The 22,600-nt window shown below is 44.7% G+C and overlaps 1 protein-coding gene across 1 annotated transcript in view; it reads left to right on the plus strand.

Annotated features, from left to right (window-relative positions):
• CFAP54 (cilia and flagella associated protein 54) overlaps positions 1-22,600 on the plus strand; it is a 373,056-nt gene that overhangs the window by 24,685 nt on the left and 325,771 nt on the right. The window contains exons 4-5 of the mRNA XM_060195585.1: positions 3,491-3,662; positions 12,199-12,257. Coding sequence (XP_060051568.1) covers positions 3,491-3,662; positions 12,199-12,257 — 231 coding nt within the window. The remainder of the gene's footprint in view (positions 1-3,490; positions 3,663-12,198; positions 12,258-22,600) is intronic.

The raw sequence follows: 22,600 nt of genomic DNA on the forward strand, positions 1-22,600 counted from the left end.
ATTTTATTTACTGTTGAATGTAAAACATTAATTCCCCAATAAAGAAATAAAAGGTATTGATTTGGGGTGAGTCTGGCAGTAGTGCAATGGCTTAAGTGCACATGGGGCAAAGCACAAGGACCAACTTGAGGATTCCGGTTCTAGCCTCTGGACCAGCTTAAGAATCCCTGTTGGAGCCCCTGGCTCCCCCAGCTGCAGGGGGGGTCACTTCACAAGTGGTGAAGCAGGTCTGCAGGTGTCTGTCTTTCTCTCTCCCTCTCTCTGTCTTCCCCTCCTCTCCTCCATTTCTCTCTGTCCTATCCAACAACGATGACATCAATAACAATAATAACTACAATAATAATGAAAACAACAAGGGAAACAAAAAGAAAAAAATAAATATTAAAAAAAATTAATTTAGGGGAGTCGGGTGGTAGTGTAGTGGGTAAGCGCACGTGGCGCGAAGCTCAAGGACCCGCACGAGGATCCAGGTTAGAGCCCCCAGCTCCCCACCTGCAGGGGGGGTCGCTTCACAGGCAGTGAAGCAGGTCTGCAGGAGTCTGTCCTTTCTCTCCCCCTGTCTTCCCCTCCTCTCTCTATTTCTCTTTGTCCTATCCAACAACAACAACATTAATAACAACAATAATAACTACAACAATAAAAATAAGGGCAACAAAAAGGAAATAAATAAATATTAAAACTATTAATTTAGGTTGCCACTGGGCAGTGGCATACTCGGTTAAGCGCACATGTACTAAGCTCCAGGACCCGCACAAGGACCTAGGTTCAAGCCCTTGCTCTCCCCTGCAATAGAGATGCTTCACAAGTAGTGAAGGCAGGTCTGCAGGTTGCTCTTTCTTTCCCTTTCTTTCTTTCCATCCATCCATCTATCTATCTATCATCTTCTCTCCCTCTCTCAATTTCTCTATGTCCTATTGAATAAAATGAAATGAAAATATGGGCAAACAACCCCACCAGTGTGTCCTACAGCCCTGCCTCCCCAGAGCCCTGCCCCACTAGGGAAGAGAGAAGCAGGCTGGGGCTGTGATCCACCTGTCATCAGCCATGTCCAGTGGAGAAGCAATTACAGAAGCCAGACCTTCCGCCTTCTGCAATCCATAATGACCCTGGGTGCATGCTCCCAGACGGATAAAGAACAGGACAGCTTTCAAAGGGAGGGAATGGGATATGGAGTTCTGGTGGTGGGAACTGTGTGGAGTTGTACCCCCTCTTAACCTATGGTCTTGTCAATATTTCCCTTTTATAAATAAAAAAATTTAAAAAAGTAAATAATGGCCACCAGGAGCGGTGGATTCATACTGTTGGCACTGAGCTCCGGCAACTGGAGACACCACGCTCCAGCAAGTGATTTTACACACACACACACACACACACACACACACACACACACGTAAAATATATATTATATAACTATAATATGTATATGTCCCTTTAGGCTTATGAGAGGGAGGTGAACGAGTGACTCTTTGTTCTGGTGATTGAGCTGGAGCCTCAGGCATGCAAGGCCCATGTTCTGCTGCTACTCAAGAGCCCTGGCCCACTCATCTGAAATGTTATTTTGCATCACAAGTGGCTTGCAGTTCAGTGCACCCAGGCCCCTACAGGCAGCCCTCCATTGCGTGCATTGGGAGGTTTTGCCTTTGCCAAGTGCGGCAGCTGCCTTTTCCCATCTCTGAGTCCCTGCTATTGGACAGTAGGCAAATAGAGGTGCCCACTGAATGTTCGCTAAATGAGCTATGTGACTGATACTAATCACATCTGAACGGATAAGATAGAATGCCAATTCTGCTTTCTTGGAAATGGGATCTGTATGTCTTCTTTCCTTTTGCTTTTGAATTAGTTATGCTAAGGAAAGGTAGGCAACTGAACTGAATGGATGTTCTGGGTTATTATTATTTTTTATTTATTTTCCCTTTTATTGCCCTTGTTGTTTTTTTCATTGTTGTTGTAGTTATTGTTGTTGATGTCATCGTTGTTAGGACAGAGAGAAATGGAGAGAGGAGGGAAAAACAGAGGGGGAGAGAAAGATAGACACCTGCAGACCTGCTTCACCGCCTGTGAAGTGACTCCCCTGCAGGTGGGGTGAATGGATGTTCTGAAGAAACCCATACTACCACATCTTTCTGTATGCCTAAGTTCATTGGGGCCACTACAGTGTAACTCCACAGATGAGCTGGGTCAAATGCCAGGCGTTAATTTCTCACTTATTTCTGGAGCTTATAATTGTAAGATCAAGGTGCTGGAACATTTGGCGTCTGGTGGCCATTGCCTTTCTGACTCATAGATGGCTGAAGGGCTCAGGGAGCTCGCTGGGACCCTTTTTATAAGAACACTGAGATTAATGGGGGCTCCACCTTCACAAGTCAGTCCATCGCTCATCATGTTTCTACACAACTGTGTGTGTGTGTGTGTGCGCGCGCGTGCGCGAAGGGATCCAAACATTGATTCTTTTTTTTTTTTTTCTGGTGTGATTTCTTTTTTTTAATTTTTTTATTTTTTATTAAAGAAAGGATTAATTAACAAAACCATAGGGTAGGAGGGGTACAACCCCACACAATTCCCACCACCCAATCTCCATATCCCACCCCCTCCCCCGATAGCTTTCCCACTCTCTATCCCTCTGGGAGCATGGACCCAGGGTCATTGAGGGTTGCAGAAGGTAGAAGGTCTGGCTTCTGTCATTGCTTCCCTGCTGAACATGGGCGTTGACTGGTCGGTCCATACTCCCAGTCTGCCTCTCTCTTTCCCTAGTAGGGTGGGGCTCTGGGGAAGCTGAGCAAACATTGATTCTATAGCATTATTAATGTATTCATTATCTTCATCTTATCTTTCTCTATAGTGGCAGAGAGAAGGAGAGAATGAGAGACCACAGCATAAAACTTCCTTCAGTGCCGTGGGAGCAGGCTTGAACCTGGGTTGTGTCGTGCACATGACAAGGCAGTGCGCTACCTTTTTTTTCCTTCAGGGTTATCACTGGGGCTGTGTGCCTGCACTGTGAACCCGCTGCTCCTGGTGCCCGTTGTTGTTGTTGTTGTTGTTGTTACTGTTGTTGGTGGTGGAGAGAGGAGGGGAAGGCAGACACCTGCAGACCTGCTTCACCACCTGTGAAGCAATGCCCCCCCCCCCAGCAGTGCACTATCCAAGTGAGCTGTAAGTCTTATCCAGATCTGCCCATTAATTGAGGTGATCTCCATTTTGGTTATTTTATTGATTGGTTTATTTATTTTTAAATTTTATTTATTTATTTATTTATTCATGAGAATGATAAGAGGACACAGAGAAAGAGCCAGACATCACTCTGGTACATGTGCTGCCAGGGATTGAACTTGGAACCTCATGGTTGAGAATCCAATGCTTCATCCACTGCACCACCTCCTGGACCACCACGTTGGTTACTTTTTATGCCTCCATTTTAAGAGAAGCTTTTTCTGATTTGGATATATTTTATTAATGTTTTTTTTTAAAAAATATATTTCTCCTTGTATTTCAGTTTCACGCTTTAAATGGCAAAAATATCTGCAAGTACAACCTGGTGTGTGAGAATGATGTGAACATGCAGAACAAGGGCTCTGTGGACCAGTGCCTGCACATCCTGTCCTTCTTCCGGCTCATCATGCAGGTGGCTCTGCCCCAGGAGCACCTCTGCTGGATCGTCTTCAACGGTATGGACAGTGCCGGCAGTGCTCCACCGCCCTGCCTGCCTGCGGAAACACCACGTGGGACCCTAACTTGGTTACCTGGTCGTTATTTTGTTGTTGGTATTGTTGCCATGAGTGTTTTTGTTAGAACTCGGCACCACCATGATTCTACCACTTCTGGTGTCCTCTCTCTTTTTACATTTGTTTATTTACCTATTTTAATTATTGATTTAATATTGGTTTACAAAATTACAAGATAATAGGGATATCATTCCACACCATTCCTACCACCAGAATTCTGTGTCCCTGGTACCTCCATTGAAAACTGCAGTGGCTTTGCCAAGGTCACAGATATGGGTTGACTGTTATTTCTTTAACTCTCTGTCTATATTTGTCCATTTTTTTTTTTATGGTCCTGCCTTTTCTTCCTTTCTAAGTCACACCTACACCTGTTATTACTTCTGAATGTCCTTCCTTTTTTTTTTTTTTCTCCCCCTCTGGTGTTGTTTTCGCCGGGCTGGCTTCACGGGCGGGTAACAGACGAGCAGGGACTCATGGTTGAGCTGTAGGCAGTATCTCTTTATTCATGCAGGACGCAGCACAATCTAAGCTGAGCTAAGCTAAACTAAACTCAAGTACCCTAAAACTCACAATGCTGTCTTTATATATACTTGCCAAGTAGGGTGGAAACAGGATGTTACATAGAGAGGGTGGAGAGAAAAGTGACTGGTGAAAATCAGAGTGTGTCAAGGAGGGGGCGGAGCATGCGAGAATCCTATCACTGAACTACCAATGCCCTGGAGGGAGGGTGGTGCTTGTTAACAGTGGTTATGTAAATAGAATGCAGTGGTTATGTAAATAGAATAGTGTTAAGCAGGGGGGGATTTAAACCAAATGAAACAGAAGGGGTCTCATGCATACCAACACTCTGGGATCCTGGACCAAAATTCTTTTTGGGGTGTAGAAGGAGGGAGGTCTGCCTTCTGTAATTGTTTCTCTGCTGGACATGAGTGTTGGCAGGTGGATCCACACCCCCAGCCTGTTTCTGTCTTTCCCTGGTAGGGTAGGGCTCTGGAATTTTGAGACTCTGGGACACATTGTGAAGTTATTTGCTCAGAAAGTTCTAGGATGGAGTCGTAGTAGCATCTGCATCTTGGTGGCTGAAAAGCAGTTAAGATATGAAGGAGAACAAACTGTTTAATAAACAAGAACCAGAAAGTAGGACTAGAGAAGATGAGAATAGGGATTTTAGGGTGGGAAGAACTAGGAAATCTATTTTAGGTATGTTCCAAGAGGCCCTTGGCTAATAATTTTTGCCTGATCCTGACAGCTAACATGCAGGTGGGTTAAAAGTATTGTCTGGGGAGATGGTGTCAGAGTTGAGAATAGGACTAGAAAACTGGATTAGGGCAGAGAGTAGCTCCCAAACCTGAAGAAAGTATATGAGTAAAATTAACCGATTAGCCCATTGATCTGACCCAGGGCCCGTGTCTGTTCACATTCAGCACAGGAGCCTGTGTGACCTCTGAGTCCCTGTCAGTCTGAGCTCTCAGTCCATGGTCACAGCTGGGACATTCTAGGCCGCTCTCATGTCAGGACCTGTCTTCTCGAGGGGCAGAGCAGGCTGACCAGCCTCCCTTCAGAGAGTGGGGCAGTCCCCACCATGGCTGCTCTGCAGTGAGGGCAGGTCCTGGAGAGGCAACAGGAGGGTTTATAATGTTACTGATGGAGGTGACCGGTGATGGTGGAAATAACATTATTGTTTCTACTTGTTTTCTTGTGTGGAGACTATTGAAATCTTTATATTAATTTTATATCTTGAGATCTTTGTCTCCACTTGATATCCCATGAACAAACTCTGGGTCAGCAGGCATTTTCTGTAAAGGGTCAGACAGTATTTTAAGTTTTGTGTGGACTCTGTTGACATTGCTCAGCTCTGCTGCTTGTGGTGTGGAAAGACCTGTGACAAAATAATGAATGTAGCTCTAGCTACAGACACTGACATTTGAATTTCATTTGACTCTTAAGTCAGAAAGACACTTTTCTGGCTGTGCTCTGCTTTAGGGAGATGATAATGAAAAGCAAATGGTGTGGTGGTGTAGCAGAGGACAGCAAATGGTGTAGTGGTGTAGCAGAGGACAGCAAATGGTGTAGTGGTGTAGCAGAGGACAGCAAATGGTGTGGTGTAGCAGAGGACAGCAAATGGTGTGGTGGTGTAGCAGAGGACAGCAAATGGTGTGGTGGTGTAGCAGAGGACAGCAAATGGTGTGGTGGTGTAGCAGAGGACAGCAAATGGTGTAGTGGTGTAGCAGAGGACAGCAAATGGTGTGGTGGTGTAGCAGAGGACAGCAAATGGTGTGGTGGTGTAGCAGAGGACAGCAAATGGTGTGGTGGTGTAGCAGAGGACAGCAAATGGTGTGGTGGTGTAGCAGAGGACAGCAAATGGTGTGGTGGTGTAGCTGAGGACAGCAAATGCTGTGGTGGTATAGCAGAGGACAGCAAATGGTGTAGTGGTGTAGCAGAGGACAGCAAATGGTGTGGTGGTATAGCAGAGGACAGCAAATGGTGTGGTGTAGCAGAGGACAGCAAATGGTGTAGTGGTGTAGCTGAGGACAGCAAATGCTGTGGTGGTATAGCAGAGGACAGCAAATGCTGTGGTGGTATAGCAGAGGACAGCAAATGGTGTGGTGGTGTAGCAGAGGACAGCAAATGGTGTAGTGGTGTAGCTGAGGACAGCAAATGGTGTGGTGGTATAGCAGAGGACAGCAAATGGTGTGGTGGTGTAGCAGAGGACAGCAAATGGTGTAGTGGTGTAGCTGAGGACAGCAAATGGTGTGGTGGTGTAGCAGAGGACAGCAAATGGTGTAGTGGTGCAGCTGAGGACAGCAAATGGTGTGGTGGTGTAGCAGAGGACAGCAAATGCTGTGGTGGTATAGCAGAGGACAGCAAATGGTGTAGTGGTGGAGCAGCTGGTGCTAAACACAGTGGAGAAAGAGGTGAACAGGCGCCGAGAGCAGTGCAGAGACCTGGCTGGGACTGGGTTGCAACTTAAATTTATTTTTTGTTAGTTAACACTTTTTTTTTATTTAAGAAAGGATTAATTAACAAAACCATAGGGTAGGAGGGGTACAACGCCACACAGTTCCCACCACCCAATCTCCATATCCCACCCCCTCCCCTGATAGCTTTCCCATTCTCTATCCCTCTGGGAGCATGGACCCAGGGTCGTTGTGGGTTGCAGAAGGTGAAAGGTCTGGCTTCTGTTAACACTTTTTATAGCCTTTTTAAAATCACTTTGCTTCTGTACCTGTATGATTCTTTGATTCCAGTCATCTCAGCAGACTGTTTTTTTCTTTAGATAGAGGCTGAGAGACAGACAGGAGAGGAGCGAGACCGTAGCGCTGCTCCACCACCTGTGAAACTTGCCTGCGCTCCCATGTGGTAGCCAGGGACTCGACCCCTAGTCCTCGCGTGAGGCCAAGTGTGTCTTTTACCAGGTGAACCATCTCCCTGCCCCGGGCTACAGTTTTAGAGAGTGGACCCATGAGGGAAGTCTTTATTGATATTCGAGCAGGTAACTTAAGGAACTTGATAAAGATATGGGAGGGGGAGAAGGCCTTCAAACTAAGGTATTGGTCAATGCAAAGACCTAAAACTCTAGGATTTAAGTCATCAAAAAATATTCTTTTTAAAAAATTTTTTTAAATATTTTATTTTATTTATTTATTCCCTTTTGTTGCCCTTGTTGTTTTATTGTTGTAGTTATTATTATTGTTGTCGTCGTTGTTGGATAGGACAGAGAGAAACGGAGAGAGGAGGGGAAGACAGAGAGGGGGAGAGAAAGATAGACACCTGAGACCTGCTTCACCGCCTGTGAAGCGACTCCCCTGCAGGTGGGGAGCCGGGGTTCGATCCGGGATCCTTATGCCGGTCCTTGTGCTTTGTGCCACCTGCGCTTAACCCGCTGCGCTACAGCCCGACTCCCTATTCTTTTTTTTTTAACAAGTCCTCCAAGATTGTGCTGCTCAGTAAAGTTTAAAAACCTCAGTAAAGTTTTTAAAAATTCTATGCAACATCAATACGTAGCTCTATACAGAAGGTAATTTTTCAGCTGGGGTAGATAATGGTTATGTAAAGAGACTCATACCCTATGCTCCAAAGTCCCAGGTTCAGTCCCCGCACCACCATAAACCAGTGTTGGTGCTTTCATAAAATCTGATCTGGTGCATGAATATTGAGTAATAACTTCCTTCCCAATTTACTGGAACTCAGCTCATTTTAACCCTGATACGGGAACTGAGAGGTTGTTGACCGGCTAGAGCACACAGCTTACTCTGCGTGGGGACCTGGGTTTGCGCCCCTGGCCACCGCCTAGGACCCCCATGCAAAGAGGCAGCGGCACCAGGAGCAGTAGAGCAGTGCTGTGCTGTCTCTCCTGTTTCTCCTGTCTCTCACTGTTTGCCTGAAAACAAACAGTGATCCGGTCTAACTAGAACAACAGAATCATGCAGGCATGGAACTACAGAGAAAGCCCTGTCAGCAAAACAAAAACAAAATAAAAGCCTAGTATAGTCAGATTACTTGGTGGCGGTGACCTTTGATAAAAAGCAGTCTGTTGACAAGGCAAGAGACTCATATTGGGGGTTTGGTTAAAATCCCTTGGTAGAAAACAACACAAAATGAGGAGTGGGGGAGATATCATAAAGGCTGTGTAAGGAGCCTTTCATGTCTGAGGCTCTGAGGTCTCGGGTTCAACGCCCCCACCCCACACACCAGCAGAAGCCGTACATGAGCAGTGCTCTGGGAAAAGATCAAAAACAACACAAAGTGTAGTAGAGAGATAGCTCACTGGGTAGGGGCCCTGCATTGCCCTGGGCCTTAGCCTAGTGTGAGCCCTGCCAACACATAGGAGGCACTATAGCAATGGAGGAAGCGCTGGAGCCTACCTCCCTCCCTCCCTCCCTCCATCTCAATCTGAATGAAAGGTGACTTAGTGGTGAGACTATGCAAAGCAACAACTATACCCACCCACCCATCTGCCCAAAGATGAACTTTTATTAGATATGTCTTGGGATTGTAAAGATCCACCCATACCCTGTGTCAGGCTTCTGCAGCAGGGATCTGTGAGTCAGGCCAAGATTTGGAGCCATCAACAAAGCATTAAGTAATAGTCAGGATGTACTAGGCCTGTAAAGGTAAAAGGCACAGTTTTGAAATTCAGAGAACTCTTGTTACTTTTGAGGGCAGTCTTCTAAACCCCTCTACCTCCCCCCTTTTAAAAAATATTTTCAGTTCTTTGTTATCTTTATTTATTTATTGGATAGAGACAGCCAGAAATGGAAAGGGAAGTCGCAAAGCTTTCCCTCTGCAGGTGGAGAACGGGAGTTCGAACCTGGGTCTTTGTGCCTTGTAATGTGAGCTCAGCCAGGTGCGCCACCCCTGGACCCTACCTCTATAACCACCTTTATGTGAGTTCCTGGCTTCTACCTGAATGGCGGGTTTTATGGAAAGGCATGTATTTTCCTATGCATACTCTGAATGATTTTTTTTAAACAAACCATAGTTATATGGTTTTTCTCTCTTTTTTTGTCTCTTTCTCTTTCTTCTTCTTTCTTTCTTTCTTTCTTTCTTTCTTTCTTTCTTTCTTTCTTCACCCAGGGTTATTACTGGGGCTCAGAGTCTGCATGACGAATCCACTGCTCCTGTAGGCTATTTTTTTCCTTTTGTTGCCCTTGTAGTTTACTGTTGTTATTATTATTGTTGTTGTTGTTGTTATTGTTATTGCTGTCATTGTTGTTGGATAGGACAGAGAGAAATGGAGAGAGAGGAGGAAGACAGAGAGGGGGAGAGAAAGACAGACACCTGTAGACCTGCTTCACCGCCTGTGAAGTGACCCCCCCCTGCAGGTGGGGAGCCGGGGGCTCGAACTGGGATCCTTACACGGTCCTTGCGCTTTGCGGCACCTGCGCTTAACCCGCTGCGCCACCGCCCGACCCCCTATTTCTGTCTTTCTTTTTACTTGGAAGAACTGGTTATCTGGGTCACTGATTTTCCTTATAGATAGAGTGTGAGAGAGTTAGAATGAGAGAGATAGGGAGAGGGAGCAGAAGAGGGAGAAGAAGAGGGAAAAGAGAGGGAGAGAATGAGAGAATGAGAGGGAGAGAGTGCAGAGCACTGAGTCTTTCTTCATTGTCACAGCAACTCCTGTGTTGTGCTGGGCCTTGACCCTGGGGTCATGAAGGCCATGCCAGTGCCAGACCAGGTGAGCTGGCTCTTTGTCCTTATGCAGCTTCAGGCTAGAGCAGCAATCAAGTAGCCCGACTGAGATTAGGCTCTCCTGGACTTGAGCTGTTAGTAGCTGAGTGGTTTCTCCCTTGTTAGAATTTATTAGAAATAAACATTAACTTCATGTCATGGGAGCAATCACAGTAGCAATGCTTCATCCTTGAATGCTAAGGATTTATTTGTAACGCACCTTGTCTGAAGTCTATGGTGCTATCCATGTTGGTTTTTTTAAAAAAGATTATTTATTTATTTATTTATTAATGAGAAAGACAGGAGGAGGAGAGAGAAAGAACCAGACATCACTCTGGCACATGTGCTGCCGGGGATTGAACTCAGGACCTCATGCTTGAGAGTCCAAAGCCTTATCACTGCGCCAGCTCCCGGTCCACCTATCCATGTTTAAGATATTATTCCATGTTTGATCACCTGCATTATGTAATTAACTGTTTGTCATGTGACTTACAGATGTCACTTGGTAAAGTGCTTTGTGCGGTTTTGGGCGCAGATGCTGTCTTCTCAGAAGCTTTTAAAGTTTTAACTCCAAACACAGGATTCATAATTCTTGCGTTTTGGCGGTTATGAATTTTAGCCCCACTATTCTATAGAAAATATGGGGGCGCTTGTCATTGTGACTGCTCACCTTTCTGAGGCATGCCGCCCTGCTTGGCGTGCAGCCAGCCTGGTGATGTTCTTTGTGGAGAGGGAGGTGTGTGGTCCTGTTCTTCCTCCTCCTCAACCTGCCGCCATCGCTCTGTCCAAAAATCATTCTGGAGTGAGCGTGAGCTAGGAGTTGGAAACGCTGATTTTCAGTGGGGTGCTTATAGGGCTTACTCTGATAATGAGATAATGATTGTGCGAGACTGCAGTTCAATCTAGTGCAACCTATTATGCACATGATTTTAAATGATTATGGGTTTCTTTATTGAGCTCTGTGCTGATTAGATATGGATTCTAATCTTATTTGCAGATAAATCTTTATTTTTTTTCCAGTTCTAAGGAAACCATGGGAACCAGTAACATTTTATATGAGTTAATAAAACAACATGGTACATAAATCTTGTTTCAGAAAGATTCTGCTGTAGAGGCTGGGTGGCTCTGCACCAGGCTCAGTGGACATAGTCTGAAGCACAAGGACCCACACAGCTCCCCGCCTGCCGGGAGGTCACTTAAAAAAATTTTTTTTATTATCTTTATTTATTTATTGGATAGAGAAAGTCAGAAATCCAGAGGGAGGGAGGGATAGAGAGGGTGAGAGACAGGGAGACACCTACAGCCCTGCTTCACCACTTGTGAAGCTTTTCCCCTGCAGGTGGGGACCAGGGGCTTGAACCTTGGGTCCTTGCACACTGTAACGTGTGCACTCAACCAGGTGCACCACCACCCAGTCCCAAAGAGTTTTTTTTTTTTTTTCCAGTGAATCACCAGCTTCTGGGAAATATAGGTTTTGAACCTGAAAACTCTTGTCTGTCTGTCTCAGAGTCCACAGGCAGAGCCACTACTCCAGCCTGACAGTGTGGTGGTCACTTTATAAGCAGTGAAGGAGGTCTGCAGGTGTCTGTCTTTCTCTCTCCCTCTTTGTCTTTCCCTCTACTTCTCAATTTCTCTCTGTCCTAGCCAAAAAACTGAAAAAAAAAAAATGGCCCCAGGAGCAGTGGATTCATAGTGCTGGCACTGAGCCCCAGTCATAACACTGGAGACAAAAAAAAATTCTATTGTCCAGTATATTTCAAAACTTAGTGTTTTTGAAAGATTCCTGTGTCAATGTGTTTAAAATACGGTCATATTAGTTTTTTTAATGACTTGTCTGCAAATTGGCCCTCTAAATTATGACAAATCTCTCTCTTGCCTCCAGGTTTATCTCTGGGGCTTGGTGCCAGCGCTAAGAATCCACTAATCCTGGTGGCCTTGTTTTCATTTTTCTAAAAAATATTTATTTATTTATTCCCTTTTGTTGCCCTTGTTGTTTTATTGTTGTAGTTATTGATATCAGGAGAGAAAGATAGACACCTGCAGACCTGCTTCACCACCTGTGACCCATCCCCCCTGCAGGTGGGGAGCGGGTCTCAAACCCAGATCCTTGCGCTTAGTATTGTGTGCACTTAACTGGGTCCACCACTGCCCAGCCCCCCAAATGTAACTCTGTAACCTTTCATCAGATCTGCTCATGAGACCATGTGTTTTGGGAACTATAGACTTAAACTATATAAATTCGAAGATAAAATTGTCATTATTTGCAGCTAAAACATGGTAACAGTTTTTTTTTTCCTCCGTCTAGGTACCATTCACATTTACACCATTTGCAGAAAACTGATGGTCATAGGTCAGTCCTCCAAGGTATGCAATGTATTTCTGCCATGTTTCTTGTTTTCCTTAAGGCTTTTGTTAGCATTGAAAGCTAAACAAAGACAATTCAGTGCATTACAACAGTTTAGTGGATGCAAATACAGATCATATAATTTTACCGTCTTTGGTTCTACACTGCTGTGATCATGTGGAAACATGCAGACATAAATTCTGTTGGCTCTTGACCAATACCACCCCCAGTGATGATCTGCATATAACTTGACTCTCCCACAACCTTAAACTACTAACAGCTTGCAGTTGACAGGAAGCCTAACTGGTTACATAAGCAGCTGATTAACACTTATTTTGCATTATGTGCATTAAAGACTGCATCCTCCTCTTTTTGAACATTCAACTCTGGGTTTCTTTTAATGACACATTCCATTTCTAAATCTGTGAAGTAAAACATGCCTGGGGTTGGGTGGTAGTGCAGCGGGTTAAGCACAGGTGGCACAAAGCACAAGGACCAGTGTAAGGATCCCGGTTCGAGCCGCCAGCTCCCCACCTGCAGGGGAGTCGCTTCACAGGCGGTGAAGCAGGTCTGCAGGTGTCTGTCTTTCTCTCCCCTTCTCTGTCTTCCCCTCCTCTCTCCATTTCTCTCTGTCCTATCTAAAATTACATCAACAACAACAATAACTACAACAACAAAGGCAACAACAAGGGCAACAAAAGGAAAAATAAACAATAATAAATACAAACAAACACAGAACCAAGTGTGCCTCTTCCTTATTTCTCAAAAGGGTAGGCAGTCTTGCATGTCCCTGTAGGAGCTGATGGTGTCTGGATATGAAGAGACGTGACAAACTGAGGCAAGTGTCAAGCACTGAGCGCTGCATTGCCAGCCCTAGTGTTAATCCTCACTGGCAAGCCATTCTCTCTGGATGAGAAAAGAACCAAAGCAGACCATGCGTCTGTACGTATATATACTGCGTTCCTACAGTAGAGTCAGAGAGAAGAGAACGCTACTAAGAAATCCATGAGGTCAACAAAATGCACTTCCAACACTCTAGTGTGTTGTCAGCATTACAAGTTTATGACACCTGTTTACAAGAAAACAGATTTTTTTTGTGTGTGTGCGTGTGCATAAGTAGACCTGCACATCTTACACCCATGTTGTTCATGGACTGGCCACGTTAATGAAGAGAAAGGGAGTTTCTTGTGTTCTCCGGTGTCCCTTGGTTTCTCAGATGAGCCACAACCCGTCAGCTTGAAAGTGAACAGCCACCTGGAAGCCGTATCTGGAGGCAGTGACCGTGTATCCTCATCCTGGATGGCCTCACCCAGGCCTGCTCGCTGTCCTCAAGTGATCCTCACTCACAACGCTTGATTTTACTCTCCAAAGTGTCTTGGTTATAATTATAAACTATAGTCCACCTATTTTTGTCATGTGATGGAGCTAACATTTTAGTTTTCTTTAATTTTTTTAAAATTTTTATTTACTTACTAGAGAGAGGCAGCAGAAAACAGGGAGGGAGTTGTTATAGAGAGGGAGAGAGAGAGACACCTGCAGACCTGCTTCCCCGCTTGCAAAGCTTCCCCCCTGCAGGTGGGGTCTGGCGGCTAGAGGTCCTTGCACATTGTAACATGTGCTCACAACCAAGTGCACCACCACCCAGCCCCTGACATTTTAGTTTTCTTGGAGACTTGAACTTGTGGTCCACGTGCTAATTGGGCTAATGAATGTCTTAAATTCTTGTCTTAGTCATGAGGTGAAGATAAAGGGACTTTATTTTAAGCTTGAGGAAGTGGCTGTCCCTTCCACTGACTCGATCACAGTGCTGGGAGCCCTGTGTGCAGCTGCCATGCTTTCCCTGTGTTCACTGTCTAGTCTTTGGTTGCAAAGTGTTTAGGCCAAGCAGGGAAAAGAGACTCCCAGTGGGATCCCACTGCAGTTGTTGCCAGCTTCTGAAACATCACTACCTTACTCCTCTTCTGTGCAAAACCTTATTTACTCTGAATATTCTAGCACGCCATCCCCCCCTCCTTATTATTTCAACACATGGCCGATTATCTTCAAAGTTGACAACTCCTAAATGATAAAAATGGAAGGAAAAATATCTTCATGCTCAGTGGATAACATTAATCTGTGGTCTCTGTGTTGCTCTTCAGTTTTAAAAATGTGACTGAGAGTGTTTCGAGCAGGCTTCACGCATTCAAACCGGAGGAGGCCGTCCCATGGGTAGTGCAACGCTGGCCTAGCCTTCCAATGACTCTGCGTGGGATTCAGGGCGACTTCCCAAACAGAATTTGCACATCCCAGCTGCACTTGCTGTAGCAACAAGACACTAATGCTCCGTGTGGTCTGCTACTGTTTCTGTCTGCCAGAGTTTTGAAAGGCAGCGATATCCGTGCCAGCATTTCACTGTTAGTGTTTGTACTTGTTAAGTCTGAGAGAATTTTAATCTAATGTCACAAGTCATCTCAAAATATTTTTTTTTATTTTTGCCTTTTGTAAGACATTGTCTCTCCCTTTCATAAGACCTGAGAATTTCTTCTGATGAAATAAGAGATGGAGGGAGATAGTCCTGTGGTCCAGTGCTGTGGGATAGTGTGGAGGAGAAGTGAGGATGCCACAGGTTTGCAGGTTATGTGGCTGTACATTTAACACCTAAAGACCATGAAGAAATTTGTCAAGTCTCATAATTTTCAAGGAAATTGATAGTTTTCGTCAAGCAATTTCCAAGCCCTAATGACTTCTCCTTCTCTCTCTCTCTCTCTCTCTCTCTCTCTCTCTTCTTGCCTTCTTTCTTTCTGCTGTTTTTATCAGGGAGCATTAATGGTTTCAGTCCAGTCATTGACACACGGACACACTTTCTCATCTCCCTGTGTAAGTTCTCTGCAGAACATTCTAGATCCTTTGACAGCATCATGCACCAGGACCCTAGGGTTCTCCTCGGCCCTCCCTCCTCTTCTTTCCCCAGAGTCCTTTGCTTTGGGGCAATGACCGTGCCCACGCCCAGTCCAAGTTTCACTTTGTGTTCTCCCTTTGTTACGTCCCACCTATAAGTTGTTGGTCTGCTTCTGAATTCTGCTTCTAAGACCCCTTCTGTTGCATTGCTTGCCGCTGTGGTCTATTTACATCATCAGTGTTTTGCCCGCACTGGTTTAATCCCCACTGGTTCGTGCTCTTTTATTTATTTATTTTTTTAATATTTATTCCCTTTTGTAGCCTTTGTTGTTTTATTGTTGTAGTTACTATTGTTGTTGCTATTGATGTCATCGTTGTTGGATAGGACAGAGAGAAATGGAGGGAGGAGGGGAAGACAGAGAGGGGAGAGAGAAAGACAGACACCTGCAGACCTGCTTCACCGCCTGTGAAGCGACTTCCCGGCAGGTGGGGAGCCCGGTGCTCGAACCGGGATCCTTACGCTGGTTGTCTTACTCCAGTCATCGTGCTTGGCACCACGTGCGCTTAAGCTGCTTCCACTCCGCCCCCTCTCCTAGTCACATCCTGTTTTCCACCATTTAGTCCCCACTGGTTCTCGCGCTTTTTCCTTCTCCCCACCCCCTGTCCTACGTACATCCTCTTCCAATCTAACACTTCTGCCTCAGGAGATATAAAGGACAGGGCTTTCTAATGAAGGGAGATTAGATTAGATTAGATAGATCACACTGCATTCCTGCTCAATAAAGACTGAACTGCATCCCACTCAGCCATGAGTCCCTGGCCGTCTCTCTCCTGCCCACGAAGCTAGACTGGCAATAAGTGACACAGCTCAGTATTTGTCTTTCTCTTTTTGTCTTATTTTATTTAACATGATGTCTCCGAGTTCCATCCAAGATGAAGCAGAGAAGATTTCATCATTTTTAACAGCTGAGCAGTCTATCCTGTCTTTATGCCACCTTTTTTCAGCCACTTGTCTATCACTGGGTATTCGGGTTGCTTCCAAGTTCTGGCAACTATGAGTTGTGCTGCTATGAATATAGGCGAATGCTGGTTTCTTTTGGTAAGTGCTTTTGTTTCCTTTAGGTAAATCCTCAGGAGAGAAGCTGTGTGGTCACAGGGTAGATCAATTCCTAGTGTTCTGAGGAGTCTCCAGACTGTTTTCTACAAGGGTTGGGCCAGTTTACACTCCCACCAACAGTGCAGAAATGGCCCTCCCTTCCACATCCTCTCCAACATGTTTTGTTACTGGCCATTTTCATATATGACATTCTTTTATTTATTTATTTATTTATTTTGTCTCCAGAGTTACTGCTGGGGCTGGCTTGGTGCCTGCTTTATGAATCCACGCTCCTGGTGGCCATTTTTTCCGTTTTATTGGCTAGACAGAGAGAAATAGAGGGGTGAGGAGGGGAAGTTAGAGAGGGGGAGAGACAGATAGACGCCTGCAGACCTGCTTCACTGGTTGTGAGGCGACCCTTCTGCAGGTGGGGAGCCGGGGGCTCGAACCCAGATACTTGCACTGGTCCTTCAGCTTCATACTTGTGTGCTTAACCTAGCACAGCCCTGCCCAACCCCCGTACATGATATTCTCACAGCTGTACAGTTGTCTCGTTGTATTTTCTTGCATTTCTCTGATAATCAGTGTCTTTGAGCAATTTGTCATGTGTCACCTTCTGGATCTCTTCCTCAGTGGAATTTCTGTGTCCTCTCCCCGATTCTAATGGGGTTATTTGTTTTGCTGTTGCTAACTTTATTGAGTGCTTCCTGTACTTTAGTTACTAGTCCTTTACTTGAAGCATGTTGTACAACGTTCTCCCATCCTTTCGGGTATGTTTCTGTTTGCTGATGGTACTCGTTGCTGTGCAGAGCCTTTCAGTTTGATGTAGTCCTGTTGGTTTATTTATTTATTTATTTGCTGTTGGACTTGAGTCTTTGAAGACATTTGTAAAGCATAGATCATAAACTTTCTGCCAATATTTTCTTCTATGTATTTTTTAGTTTCTGGTCTAATCCAGTTGGGAGTTGACTTTTGTGCATGGTGATACGTGGACCCATACTCCTAGCCTGTCTCTCTCTTTCCCTAGTGGGGCAGAGCTGGATTTTTAAAATTGTTCTTTTTATTTTTTTAATTTGTTTCTTTATTGGTGGATTAGTGGTTTATAATTAACAGTAAGATACAGTAATTTGTACATATGTAAGATTTCTCACTTTTTGACATAACAATTCAACCCCCTCTAGGTCTTCCTCTGCCATCATGTTCCAAGGCTTTTCCCTCCAACCTGCCCCGCCAACCCCAGAGTCTTTTACTTTGGAGCAGTCCACCAAGGGGTTGATTCTTGAGCTGAGGCCATGAGTGATTTGATGTGTCCATTTAACCGGCACAAACCCTTAGCGGTGTTCGTACCTAGGTCCTCCTGAGTCGCAGGGGTCCAGGTTCTGCATTATTTTGGGGTTCAGTTCTGGTGTAGCTTAAGACATGAGGTGATGAAGTAGACATGGGATCCTCATGTTTTCTTGGTGTCTGTCCATAACCACCTGAGCTCCCATTCCACTGCGATGTAGCTACATGGCCACTGTTTGCTGCTGGCTCCTCCTGCGTGTCAGGACTGAAGGGAGCAGCAGCAGCAGCAGCCAGCAATTACCCCGTCACCTCCCGAGTTTGCTTCCAAGCACTTCCACATATTATCTCATTTAACCCTCATGCCATCACTTGGAGAAAAGTGCTATTATTGCCTTAATTTCACAGATGAGGTAGCCAAGGCTCAGGAATGTTAATTTGCCCACGAGTGCACAACTAGTTAGCGCCATAGCTGAGGCCAGAGCCACTGTGACACCATCTGCTTCTCAAACTATTGGAATAATGCATGTATGCTGGGCAATTTTTAATCTTTCTTACTGACACCAGGATTATCAATGGGTCTTGATGCCTATATGATAAACCAAGCACTTCTGGTGGTCAATTTTTCCCTTTTTCTTTTCCTTTATTTCATAGAGACAAATTGAGAAAAGGGAGAGAGAGGGAGAGAGAGAGAGACCTTGCAGTATTGCTCTACCGCTTGTGAAGTAGTGGGAACTGGGGGCTTGAACCTGGGTCCTTGAGGAGAGTGATGGGTGTGCCCCAGCCGCCCAGCCTCCTGCAGGCTAAACTTAGCCCCATCACTGTTCATCCCATTTTAGCTCACCTATAAGGGCAGAATGTGTGGGAGTGGTTCATATTTTTTCTTTTTTGCCTCCAAGGTTATTGCTGGGGTTCGGTGCCTGCGCTGCATATCCACTGGTCCTGGAGGCCATCCCCCCACCCTTCTTGTAGCCCTTGTTGTTTATTGTTGTTGTTGTTGGATAGGACAGAGAGAAATCGAGAGAGGAATGGAAAACAGTAAGGGAAAGACAGACACCTGCAGACCTGCTTCACTGCTTGGGAAGCGACGCCCCTGCAGGTGGGGAGCCAGGGGCCGGGATCCCTACACCTGTGCTGGTGCTTTCTGTGCTTAACGTGCTGAGCTACCGCCCAGCCCCCGTCAGTATTTTTTCACATAACTGTATTCTGGAAGACAGCCTGCAGATCAGGACTGACCTCAGACAGAAAAATTCTTTCCTGCCTCAGCAGGTTCCCACCACAGGCTTTTCTGGAGTGGATGGAGGCCAGGCTTCGGAAACCTGCTTTCTGAAAGCTTGGCAGCCTTGCTCTCACTCTGGCAGCAGCTGCGGTTTCTCTTGGGGCATTTGCAAGTGTCGCACAGTACTCAGAAAACACTAAGGAATGCATCCTGAGCAAACACTGATTGCTGTCTCAGGTGTGAACTTTAAAATCTTCTCTGTAGTTTCTCCGGAAGGGAACTGGTGTAAATGACGCTGCAGTGCCATCCTGTGGCGGCACTGACTCAGTGTCTGCCATGTAGGCATTTTATTTTTGAGCACAGCTTTATTCTGGTTCTGGATGAAAACCAGGAATAACAGCCATAGACAAGACTTCACCAGTGGGTATTGTGATGAGACCATAGCAGCCTTACAGCTGAAACTCAAGGAGGAATCAGCTGTTCAAAACAACCAAATATATGACCCAACAATTGTGTTTAAAAGCTTTTTTCAAAATAAAATTTTAACTGTTTATTTATTTATTGGATAGAAAGAGCCCAGGACTGGGCTCCCATTTTGGATATGAACTTGGTGTGGTTTTTCTGCCTCTCTCTCTCTCTCTCTCTCTCTCTCCCTCCCTCCCTCCCTCTCTCCCCTCCTTCCCTCTTTAGTAAAGTGAGTAGTTAGTTCCATTGGAATCTCATCAGTTAATTTCATTAATAATACTAGTTTTTTTTCCCTGCTATATGGGGCAAGAAAAAAAATACAACAAATTAAGAATAGGATGAAGACAAAACCTAGGCTGACTTTCCTTAAGAATTCCCTTCAGATCCTGGGATTTCTGAATGGAAGTGGGATTTCCAGGATAGTAGGAGAGAAAATACACAGGAGGGAACAACGAGAAACCACAGCGGGAAATCTAACCCATCTATGAACTGGCACAAGTGTGCTGCAGAGGACAAAGGAGAGCCGAGCACCACTGACTTGCAGACACTGCTAGGGCTCCATCCTGAGCTCCCTGGGCAGAGGGCCCCACCATGTGTCCTGGAGCCTCCCCTCCCCAGGGCCCTGCCCCACTAGGGACAGACAGACACAGGCTGGGGGTGTGGATCCACCTGCCAACACCCATGTCCAGCGGAGAAGCAATGACAGAAGCCAGAACTCCCACCTTCTGCTCTCCATGAAGAATGTGGGTCCACACTCCCAGAGGAGAAGTGTTAGGGGAAGATGACCAGAGGGCTCTGAGCTCCAACTCCATCACTCTACTGGCACTCTCCCTCAGGGAGAGAGAAGAGGAAAAAAGAAAGGGCACTCAGAAGTTGCAGGTATGACTTAGAAAGGAAGAGAAGGCATGATCATAGCTAGACAGACAGAGAGACAGACAGACAGACAGACAGGGAAATAACAGTCAACCCCTATCTGTGACCTTGCGAGAACCACTGCATTTTCCAGCGGAGGGAATGGGGACACAGAACTCTGGTGGTGGGAACAGTGTGGAATTATATCTCTGTTACAGTTTTGTAAATCAGTATTAAGTCACTAATTTTGAAAAAAAGCTTATAAGGAGAATTGATTTTTGGAAATTACTTTTTATCTGTAGACCAAGTTTTTCAGGACCCTAAGTGGTATGGTGGTTTTTTTGAACTTGCTTCAGTCTGAATTTGCCAGAGTGGTGGCAGTAACGGTGTATGAGTGATCAAAGTCTGAGTTTCAACACCCACTTCATTGTCAAGCAGTGTAGACTCTTGGAATTAGTTCAGGTTGCTTTTAATTTTCCTGTGGACTAGAATGTGATTTTTAGGGTATTTTATTCTAAGTTACACATGGAAGCCAGATACAATGTGAACAACTGGTAAGTGAAGCTATTTTTATTTCAAAATGTAAAAATCTTATTTATTTTTATTATTTAAAATTTTTTAATTATCTTTATTTATTGGATAGAGACAGCCAGAAATGAAGAGGGAAGGGGAGGTAGAGAGACATAGAGACACCTGCAGCCCTGCTTCACCACTCACAAAGCTTTCCCCCCACAGCTGGGGGCTGGGGGCTTGAACCCTGGTAACGTTGTACACTGTTACATGTGTGCTCAACCAGGTGCACCACCAGTTGGCCCCTGAAATGTGAAAATTTTGATACTAGAGAATTGTGGGTGCTTTTGGAAAGACCTGTGGATTTAAAGGAGGGTTAGAATCCATTCACGACTTAACTGCTACACTTCTACATCACTACAATACAAAGACACACAGTTCAAATAAGATTCTTGTGCAGCAGATTTGAGACAACTCAAGACTGTTTTTGTTGGTGCAATGACACATTGCAGTGCACCCTGCAGAGTTGAAGTGGTGAGGCAGGGCTAGAGGTGTTTCTCTTTTTTTTTTTTCTTTTAATTTTTTAATAAGGTATGTTCATCATATAGTAAGAACCACTGATAAGATTTTTTTTTTTTAGTACAAGTGGCAAGAAAACACACTTGATGCACAAAAGATATTCCAAGAACACCTTATTTATACTTAACCCAGTAGAAACTTAAACACATCTTAAATACTTTCATCACAAGATAAATACTGGAACCACTCCATAAAATTTGAACTGCTAAATGCAGAATACTTGCTATTTCAAATTGTTCTTGTAGTAAATTATCTAAAATTATTGGCATTACTCCAAATTATCACATATAAAGTAAATATTGTTACTGATATGGAAGATACTTTATCTTGTTATGTGTCAGTTATTCTGAACATACTAGTAGCTAAATCAGTCTAGCATTATAAAATCATTAATACACTGCCTCAGAACATTGTTATACAATCTGAATAAGAGTCACATAATCTTGCTATCGTAGCAGAATTTATACTAAAATCAGTGATGTAAATGTAATTATTTTTCTGTTGATGGGTTTTAAAAAATATTAATTTATTCCCTTTTATTGCCCTTGTTGTTTTATTATTATTGTAGTTATTATTGTATTATTGTTTTATTTATTATTGTAGTTATTATTGATGTCATTGTTGTTGGACAGGACAGAGAGAAATGGAGAGAGGAGGGGAAGACAGAGAGAGGGAGTGACTCCCCTGCTGGTGGGGAGCTGGGGGGCTCGAACTGGGATCCTTATGCAGATCCTTGTGCTTTGCGCCATGTGCATTTAACCCACTGCACTACCACCCAACTCTCCTGTTGATGGGTTTTTATAGAATCATAATAGTAAAAAATAAGCAACATACTAGTATTAGATAAAATTTTTTAAAAAAGATATTCCATCAGGTGTTTCTCTTCCTATCTCTCTACCTTCCCTTTCTCTGTTTATCTCTTTATCAATAAAAAGATAGGAAAAGGAAAGAAGGAAATTAAAAAATTAAGAAAAAGGAAAGGGGAAAAATGATTTCCAGAGGTGGTGGAATTACCAGCACAGAGACTTTTAAAATGGAGCTCAGCCCCTCAGCAGGTGTCTGCGGTTCTTCTTCTTCTAGCGTTTGCCCTTCTTCCGTAGCCAGTCAACAGCGTCAGCTTGAAAGCTGTCAGGAGCTGCTGGCTTTGAAAGTGACTGGGATCCATGTGGATTCAGTCGGCTAGGAAGGATCGTCAGTTTCCCCAATGAATGGGTACTCACGGGATGCACCACGGGAAGGTCGATCCAATGCATCGCGGTGTGCTGGATGGAATCTAGGACTGGTGCATAAGACAGCCCAGGCCTTTTCTAAGTGGATTTGCGTCCTAGCCGGAGAACCCATATTCTGGGGCACAGCAAAGGATGTCACAGTTCTGTGGCTGCTCGACTGCCAGCTTTCTTTCCCTCTGGAATCACGCCTGCCGTTAGCAGTGGAGCATTCTGGCGTTCCAGGCTACTTTCTCTTAGATGTCCACAGAACTGCTT

Source organism: Erinaceus europaeus, chromosome 7 (genome assembly GCF_950295315.1).
Source record: "Erinaceus europaeus chromosome 7, mEriEur2.1, whole genome shotgun sequence".
In the NCBI taxonomy this organism is placed as follows: domain Eukaryota; kingdom Metazoa; phylum Chordata; class Mammalia; order Eulipotyphla; family Erinaceidae; genus Erinaceus; species Erinaceus europaeus.